Below are 9,773 nucleotides of genomic sequence, written 5' to 3'. Positions count from 1 at the left end.
ATTGAAGGGAAATGTATAGTTAAAAAAGAAGATTTTTTTTTTATTTACACGTAATATTATTTTAATAAAGAATGTGTTATTAAAAATGAGTACAGTAGAAAAATAATTGGAAAAAAAATGAAAAAATGAGCTCAAACATGAGTTTAATCACACTTAAATAAGCAATTTGAAAAAAAAAAAATATAATAATAATAAAAAACAAATTTTTATATCATAGTTTCCGAACCAAACAAATTCTCAAAAAAAGGCGCCTGTCGCAATGATTTTCCCGCGCAGCACTTTACTCATCGGTCCCTTTATTTTGTCCCAATTCAAACTTTTGCGCCACCTCTGAGCTAACACCGCAGAGCTAGGGTTCCGCCGCATCAAATCGTCGAAACCCATGGAAACTCGCCAAATCTCGAAGCTTCTCATCCAGACACTCAGTCCTGACAGCTCAATTCTCTCTTCTGCTACCGATGCCCTTGACCACCTCTCACGCACATTCCTTAATTTTCCTTTCTCTCTTCTTTCCATCATTGCCTCCGGTACGCTGAATCAGTCCTACTGCCCCAAGATTTTGTGATAATTGATTTTTTTTTTGTTAATTTTTTTTATTTAATCGCTTTTTGTAGGAGATGACCAAGGAGTGAAACTTGCTGCAGCTACTTATCTAAAGAACTTCACACGGCGAAATACTGATGCGAATTGTACAAATTCGTCGACAAGCAAGGAGTTTAGAGATCAGTTAATGCGTGCTTTGCTTCAAGTTGAACCTCCTGTTCTCAAAGTTTTAATTGAAGCTGTATGTACACTGACTTCTAATTTGAGTGATTTTACGTCATTTTTTTTCCATAGAAGATAATTGTTATCCATGTTGACTTGATTTTATCTTCTGTCTGTTTCTAGTTTCGAGCTATTGTTGCTGTGGAGTTTGTGAAGAGTAATGCATGGCCAGAACTTGTACCAGAGCTTAGGTGGGTCATTGAGGACAGTGACCGGATCTGCAATAGTGGGAAATCTAAATGGAAAACAATCAATGCCCTAACGGTGCTGCACTCGCTCATTAGACCATTCCAGGTACTTAATCACTTAAATACAAAAATAAACCTGGCTTCTATATGTTGTAGCATTGTTATCAATTTATATGAGTTATTCATATTAGAAAGAATTGGATTGAACTGTTGTCTGTTGGAAGGCGATTGGGATATGATAGGTTGGTAAATGACCATGAGGAATGATCGATGGTTCATAACGGAATGTAAAACAGAGACAAAGAAAATTTTAAAGTGAGACTATTGCCACCATCTCAGTGTCAAATCTGTTTTGGTTAATCAATAATCACGCATCCAATTGACTATTTTCCACGACAGATATTAATTATCAAATGAGCATGTTAACTTACTAGTTACAACTTTTAAACCACATTTTAGAAGTCTTTACTGATTTATGTTGGAAGGTACGATTGTTATACCATTTTATGTTGTTGTACCATTGTTATCAATCTAACGTGAGGTCACAACTTTTAAACCATGTTTTATAAGTCGTTGCTGAAGAGTGTTTGCTGAAGAGTGTAAAACAATTATTTTCTCTTCCAATACCAGCCAATGCCGCCAAAATCCTATTTTTTCTTTTGTGATTTATTTGTAGAAGTGCTCTGATTGTACTTACACCTCTGGCAGTACTTTTTGAATCCAAAACTTGTGAAGGAGCCAGTTCCACCCCAGCTAGAGCTAATTACAAAAGAGCTGCTTGTACCCTTGCTTGCAGTTTTCCATCATCAGGTGGAAAAGGTAATTTTCTTTTTGATTCTATTACTTTTGCCTTTTTCTCATGTGTTGAACTATCTTGAATTCATTGCATTGGTGCATTTGCAGGCATCAACTGTCCAAGGTAGAGTGGACGAGGAAACTGAGAAGATCCTCCTCATCACATGCAAGTGCATATATTTTACTGTAAGTTTAATTTTTACGCCAGCTTTCTATGTTACACAGCGCTTGTCTCTCCATGTAGGTTAATTTTTGGCTAACTTGCAAGTATTGCATGTTTCTTGCATTTCTTTTTTTCTTTTCTACTGTCACTGATTGCGTTATTTTAGTTTTTAATTTGTAAGTGTCCATATAACCTTTATCTGGAGACAATATTTCTAATTCTTCCCTTTTCTCTGAGCCCCAATTTATTTTTTTGGTTTTGCAGGTGCGATCACATATGCCATCTGCTTTGGCACCTTTTCTTCCTTCTCTTTGTAGCGATCTGTTTAAAATTTTGAGTTCTATAACTCTTGAGGGTGGAGAAGCTTTTGTAGAAGGGCAGACACTGAGGCGAAAGACGGGAAAGAGAGGTTTACTCATTTTCTGTGCTTTAGTTACTCGACATCGGAAGTTCTCTGATAAGTAATATACAGTCCTTTTAAGATTTGACTTCTATGAGGAAGAGGCAACTGGAATTGTCCCTTATATTTGTCTAATTTTACATTCGCAGGCTGATGCCAGATATTTTAGATTCCGTATCAAAAATTGTCAAGTACAGCTCGATCATTAGTGTAAGGGCTTTATGATTGCCTGAATTATGATAACCTCAAATTCTTGCTTGCTTTTCATTGAAATTTTTTGGTAATTCTTATGGTACTGTTGTATGCCTGTTATGATTTTGCACCTTCCTCATGAAACTAATAAGGATTTAACACTTGGCTTGTAATGGTTGCTAAGAATCTATTTGCTTTTGATCTTCGAGATGATTTATTAATGGATGGAAGAAAGTGTGATAACAGATGCATGAAGCTGACCTTAAGTTTATGGAGAACAAGGCTTAGTTTGTCATTATGGCTAAACTGGTACTCAGGCGTTATTTAATTGTCCATTGACCTGTATTCAGTTTGTCTCTTGATTTTTTCCGTTCAAACCATGAAATGAAGGAAAAAACATTCCAAATATTTGACATCCCATGGATAATCCTTGTGCAGAAGTTGGATTTTTTATCAGAGAGGATTGTTTCATTAGCTTTTGATGTTATCTCTCGTGTTCTGGAGACTGGACCAGTAAGCACATTTGATTTTCTCATTTATTAATAATATTCCTTTTCCTGTTCTAGTGGTTTTATTATCCTTTTATCAACTGATCTATTGTTCTAATTGACGTATTTTCATTCTGCTCTGTGACTCCATCTGAGACTATTTTATCTTATGTAATCACCTGAGAACAGGGATGGCGACTTGTGTCATCCCATTTTTCAACCTTGTTAGACTCCGCGATCTTCCCAACACTAATAATGAATGAGAAGGTGAGATCTGAGATTTTTCAAATCTTTTAAAAATGCAATGGTGATATTTTAAAATTTTGATTGCATGTGGAAGATGAACCACTTAAGAATTGCATCAAGGAGTTGGTGTCAAGATTTTAGCATGGAACTGCTGTCCTTTCTTTCTTGCAATATTTCACAAAATGTTGTCTCGGTAGTATATAATTGTAGTTTTCACCTTCAAGTAATTTACCTGATTCTGTCTTCAAGTAGGATATTGCAGAGTGGGAAGAAGATGCAGAGGAGTACATGCGGAAAAATCTTCCCTCTGAACTTGTATGCATTGATATCATCATCTTTTAACATCATCTATATATTTGTCATTAGTTTTGAAGACATTGCTTTAAATTGTGTTCAGGAAGAAATTTCTGGTTGGAGAGAGGACCTGTTTACTGCAAGAAAAAGTTCTTTGAATTTACTTGGCATTATTTCAATCTCAAAGGTCTGTATTCCAAACTTACACTTCCAGATTCCTCTGTAGAAATGCTCACATCGATGTTAACTTGCAGGGACCTCCAGTTTTGGCTTCTTCAGTTTCATCCAAACGTAAGAAAGGTGAAAGGAACAAAAGAAAAGATTGCAGTTCTATTGGAGAGTTGTTAGTGCTACCCTACTTGTCAAAGTTCCCTATACCTGTTAATTCCAGTTCAAAGGCTATAAATGAGTGAGTTGCAAGAAACTTAACTCCATCAACTTTGATTTGGTTGAAATTAACTCTTGAAACCTTAAGCATTTTGTTTTAATGATTTTTTTGTTAAATTTCCTCTAATCGAACGACTTTGATAAAGCATATGATTAAGACAGACAATAACCTTGGGTATTAGAATGTTTTCAAGATATCTTCATCGCCATTTCTCCTTCAGCCGTCCTTGTTCTTTCTTTTAGCATAAATTACTGTCCTCCGAAAGAGTCTCCGATTCCCTTTTTTTAAATGATTTGGTTTGTGTTATTGTGGCAGATATTTTGGTGTTTTAATGGCCTATAGCAGTCTTCTAGATGTAAGGACATCTGATGCTAATGATCCTACGAAACTTGCCTTATCTAGTTGTTACAAAAACAATTTATTGTCTTCCACTTCATGATCAGTTTCTGAAGGAGCAGAAGCCTGGATTTATTGCCACTCTTATTCGGACGCGGGTGCTACCTCTGTATAAAGAATCTCTTTGTCAACCATATTTGATTGCTTCTGCAAACTGGGTCCTTGGAGAGCTCTCTCCCTGTATTCCTGAGGTGAGGCAATTTCCTTTTCATTTATCTTATAATAATTGCTCTCATAACTATGTTTTCATATATACCAGCATGGATGCCTTTTACCATTTCAATGCCATTTTGTGGAGCATCCTTTGAGGAATGTTAAATTTGAATTTCCAGGAAATGAATGCTGATATATATGCATCATTGTTGAAAGTGTTGACAATGCCTGACACGGACAAGTTTTCATGTTTCCCTGTCCGGACATCATCCGCTGGTGCAATTGCGAAACTTGTTGAAGTAAGAAGGTTCTAACTTGGTATAGTTTTTCTTGAAGTGTTAAGTCAATTAAGTATGATCTCCTACTTCTGGATTGACAGAATGACTACATGCCACCTGAATGGTTACCTCTGCTTCAGATGGTAGTTGGTAGGATTAGCGATGATGAAGAAGATACTTCAGTTTATTTACAGCTTCTTGGTACTTTAGTGGAGATTGGGAGTGAAAATGTTGCTCCTTACATCCCTGATATTGTTCCATTGTTGGTCAGAGCAATATCAAGGTGTATACCTCCTAGCCCAGATCCATGGCCTCAAGTATGACCACTCTTCTTGTCCACCAATTTTCTCTATTTATTTATTTTTGTTCTCTAATTTTCCTGTCTTGTCAGAATACTAGTTGGTGATGGGGTTGGGCAAAGCCTGTAATTGATATATGAAGGAATTATCTAATAATTTAATTTAGCCGTGTGGAAATTGAATAAAAAGCGGACTTGTGACATGCATAGCAAATGTACTTTGGCCACCACAAGTTTTGAGCTTATATGTACTACTATCTCATGTTAGTTACATAAAGTTATGATTGTCTCTAATGACTGTTCCTTAAACATTAGCGACTGTTTATTTTATTTAGGAATTAACAGGCGTGCATCTAGATTCAATTAGATACATGGTTTTCTTTTGCTTAAATAGACTTAAATCATATTAGCAAACTAAATAAATTTACTTAAACCATGAAAGTTAATCAATTCTCTAATTCAGATAATCAAGGTAGGTGAGAATGGTTGATGTTTAGATCGTGGCACTGGAACCAACAATGATGTAGAAGTTACCAGTAGGAAGCTTACTAAATTCTCTCCCACCTCATGTGAAAACTATAGCTTTTTCTACAAGTCACTCCAAGAAAACATTGAGGTCAGGCAACAATAGGAATATACCTGTCTGTGGCGGGCAGAGTAGCTTTTGATGTCTAGGACATAATAAAGGATCCATTTACATCAAAATGTGATCCAGTTAGCAATTTATCCAATCTATCCATTTTTGTTGAAAGTTAAGGCCAAACAACAGTTTCTCTCTCTCTCTCTCTCGCTCTCTCACTCATCAGGTTAACTTGCAATTTAATTAGTTTATATGCAGCTCCAGTCTCATGAACAAATGATTTGTCAGGCTTGGGGGTGGGGTGTTTAAAACTAAGGTGGAATGAGATTTCCCCTTTTCTAGATTGTAGATTGAGAAACTCCCTCAAGGGCTTGGGCATGGCAAGACCAGAATTTCAATTAGATCTGGCTTATTTCTAGCATGTAGATGAGGAATTGCTCTAATCTTATGGACTGTGGTTGGGCCTTCCTCTGCCTGGGCAATTATCTGTAGTTTTTGGTTTGATGTCCTTGTAGATTTATTCTCTACTGGCAATTCTTGTCAGATGTATGCTAAAATATGAAAAACTTTTGGCATGCCATGTTTTTGAGAAAATATATATATTAATTGAACATGTACATTGTATTGGATATTTTGGTGGTAATGATGTTTTAAATGACTCTCTTATCACATGCCCTTAATCAATAATCCATGCATACATGTAGATGTGTGGATCTTTATAGTTTAACTGATTCTGCATCTATTAGATGGTTGAAAGGGGCTTTGCAACATTAGCATTGGTAGCTCAATGTTGGGAGGACTCTGCACCTGAAGGATCTGAAGAAAACGAGTCATACGTTGCGTGGGTATCTCGGCGGACAACTATTGCAAAAGCTTTCTCTGATCTCCTGCAACGAGCTTGGTTTAAACCTTTCCAGTCCATGGTTAGTCTTATATATATTTGTAATCGAAAAATGGGGCTCATGCTTTTACTAAATTCTTTTGAGCTACTTTTACTTTAGCCTACTGTATCAAGTTTTTTTAGGATCTGACGCAGCTAGTGGAAAAGCTGGAATTATTGGATTTTTAATTACAATGTTGCTCTAACTAGAACATTGTTTATTTTCATCATACTGATTTATTTTTGCGCTTTGGCTACTCAAATTTCTGATGCACATTTGTTCTAAGATCTGATGTATCATATTCTCAAAACCACGTGGTTGTTGATCCACCATTGGTGGCTGCGATTATTTATTACAGAAACTGAATTTTGTTTTAAATGTACTGGATGAGACACTATAAATTTGATACTTGAAAATTGTGGACATCTTGTTAAGTTAAAAGTGAATGGTGAGAAATCCCTAGGGTTTGAGATATCTTGCAGTGAAATGGAATTGATATGTGGCAAAGCAGTTTGGCATTTACCTACTCTTTCCAAATTTCATACTTTTTAGATGATCAAGGAGAACTTACTTTCTTACGAATCTAATCAATTTATTGTACACCCAAACATGTTTTAGCTAGCAATTTGATATGCATAAGGCAGAATCATGTTTATGATGTTCCTCTTCTGTGTGAATGATCAGGATGGTGAGGCTGCTCTTTCAAAAATGTCTCCGTCGTGCGTGGATGATTCATCCACGTTGCTTGGGTTCATAATTCAATATATTGCTGATAGCAATATAGTTCTACAGCTAAAAATCTCAGAGTTGCTAGTAGCTTGGTCTAATCTAATTGCCGACTGGAATGCCTGGGAAGAAATGGAGGATTTATCTATTTTTAAGTGCATCAAGGAAGCTGTTAGTCTAAACAACAAATTTGCTTTGAAGAATTTCGTTGTGGGACAACTACCATCTCCTCCAGCTCCTCCTGTGCCACAACGTTCAATTATCGAAGGAATTGGTCTTTTTGTCACCGAGGCATTTTCACAGTATCCATCTGCAGTCTGGAGGGCTTCATCATGTGTCCATATGTTATTACATGTCACAAGTTACTCATTAGAACAAGATGTTAAGAAGTCGCTGGCTTTTTCGTTTAGCAAGGCGGCATTTTCTCGTTTCAGAGAAACTAAAAGCAAGCCTTGCTCATTGTGGAAACCATTGTTGCTAGGGATATCATCCTGCTATTTACACTTCCCTGACGGAGTTGAGAAGATTTTGGAGACCCTTGAACATGAAGGCTTCACTGTCTGGGTATCTGCCTTGGCATTTATCTTGACTGACAAATTTGAACACAAAATGTCAACGGAGTCTGAGATAAAGTTAACTGGTTAGTGTTAAATTTTTAGCCCTTTCAATTCTTTGGGAGCATGGTCATTGTTTGTGAAAGAGCTGGAGAAAGTAGTGAATGATGAGTTTAGCTGCTGGGCTGGTGCATAAATGGTTATAACCTCAAAAGTTTTCCAAGAATTATATTCATCGTCTATCAATTTACTAAATCTAGTAACTGCCATATTATCCATTTCATCTCCATAAATTCATGGAATTGTCTATAAAATGGTTTGAGGTCTCGCTTAAAGATATTCATGTAATCATATGGTTTCATAATGACTTTCAGGGATGACATTAGTCAAAGTAATTGAGCGTCTGCTAACAGAAGGAAAACAAAGGAGTACTTCACTGCATGATTGCTTTACTTCATTGATAGAGGCATCCATAAGGGCGAAAGAAATGCAAGTAGAAGAGGAAGAAGAAGATGAAGAAGACGAAGGCGAGGATGATAATGATGAGGACTCTGAGGATGATGATGAAGAGGTTAAGGACTAATTTCCTTCCTGTTCTATCAATTTGAATGCTAGCGTGCTTGATTCTAAATACTGCCTCCTCTTTCCTCAAAATGCGTCCTTCCTCTTCACACAAAAAGGAAAAGATAAACAAGAAGTGAAAATATAAGAGGACAAATGTCACCCCTGAAGAGATTCATCAAATGGAGTGTTTCGTTTGCAATATTATTCATGCATCTTGTAGTTCTCATATTTTTAACCACATTAGCAACTACCAGTGTACTGAATTGCGTCTTGTTTTTACTTTTGGTTGCGATGCTAGGATTCCGAGGATGATGAAATAGAAGAAACTGAAGAGGAATTCCTAGAAAGGTGTGCCAAAGTAGCCACTGCATTGGAAAATGGGACTATTGTGGAAGAAGGTGATTTGGAAGATCAGGAGCAAGATATTGACCTTGGTATTGATTGTCAATGCTCTTTTCTGATTCTTAATTTTTTCCGTAGTATTTGGAAACGGGGTTGCTTGGGACATTAGTTAGCCAACATCTGGATGCTTTATATATATATTTTTTTGATGACCGTGGGTGTCTGGGTCAAGATACTTTATATTTCTCGAAACATATTAACATCTGGACTATATTTGACTGTTATTATCTCGTAAAAGTTTGGTTAGAGAAACCTAGTTGTAAATCAGACTGGAGTAACCGGTTCAATTGATCAGCCGAATATATTTTCCTAAGAATGATGATATTACATAACATTGATGCGTTTATCTGAGATAGTTGGAGAAACTTAGTTGTATTATACACGACTGAATAAAAATAGTGCTTAACCTTTAATCTTATGCTGCTTCACATTGGTGCATAGGTACTATGGAAGAGGTTGATCTGCAGAGTAGTGTGCTCTCATTGATCCAGAGGTACCACGGTATACTCGTACAAGGACAGTCAATTCCACCTCATCTGATTTCAAGCTTCATCAGCGCCTTTCCCGAGTGTAACATGTGCTTCCAACAAATAAGGCATTAGCCTTTATTATGTTCCAGTTACAATTATAGAAAGCATTTGTGGTCTTCTTGTAGTGCTATATTAAGCCTCTGTTTGGTTGGAATTAAAGCAAGGATTTTAGTGATTTTTGATAAAATTTGATGAATTGTATAGTTCAAAAGTTGTGGGATTTATAAATTATGTAGTTAAAATTGATTGTTCACTTTGATTTAAATTAAAATTTAGATTTTAATTTGTACCAAACTGGGCTTAATTTTAATGTACAAGAATCTTGCTCAGGACCAAACATTATGCTATTGTTTTGCAAGGTATTTTATAAACACAGGTTAAATGCATGGCAAGTCATCGAACATTAGCAATCTTGCAAGGGGATCCCTGAACTTCAATTGAGAGAGTGCAAATGTAGTCATTCTGTTTGTGTCCATTTGTCAATTTAACGCG

At 36.3% G+C, this 9,773-nt stretch overlaps 1 protein-coding gene across 2 annotated transcripts; it reads left to right on the top strand.

Moving 5' to 3' along the window:
• The first annotated feature begins 253 nt into the window (after window positions 1–253).
• On the top strand, window positions 254–9,534 carry LOC111367768. Of its 2 annotated transcripts, XM_022988823.1 has the most exons (21): window positions 254–527; window positions 615–784; window positions 889–1,059; window positions 1,662–1,772; window positions 1,857–1,934; window positions 2,176–2,372; window positions 2,461–2,521; window positions 2,942–3,016; window positions 3,181–3,258; window positions 3,490–3,552; window positions 3,635–3,718; window positions 3,786–3,940; window positions 4,235–4,274; window positions 4,363–4,506; window positions 4,648–4,767; window positions 4,848–5,063; window positions 6,371–6,547; window positions 7,190–7,871; window positions 8,160–8,356; window positions 8,648–8,783; window positions 9,193–9,534. In XM_022988823.1, exons 1-21 carry the CDS (start codon window positions 383–385, stop codon window positions 9,351–9,353), a joined length of 3,261 nt encoding a protein of 1,086 aa, XP_022844591.1. In that variant the 5' UTR covers window positions 254–382; the 3' UTR covers window positions 9,354–9,534. The 2 variants fall into 2 exon arrangements, with proteins under 2 accessions (XP_022844591.1, XP_022844600.1); XM_022988832.1 differs by lacking the exon at window positions 2,942–3,016.
• Window positions 9,535–9,773: the final 239 nt, after the last annotated feature.

Source organism: Olea europaea, chromosome 2 (assembly GCF_002742605.1).
Source record: "Olea europaea var. sylvestris chromosome 2, O_europaea_v1, whole genome shotgun sequence".
Classification (NCBI taxonomy): Eukaryota; Viridiplantae; Streptophyta; class Magnoliopsida; order Lamiales; family Oleaceae; genus Olea; species Olea europaea.
This window is presented reverse-complemented; position numbering and strand designations above follow the sequence as displayed.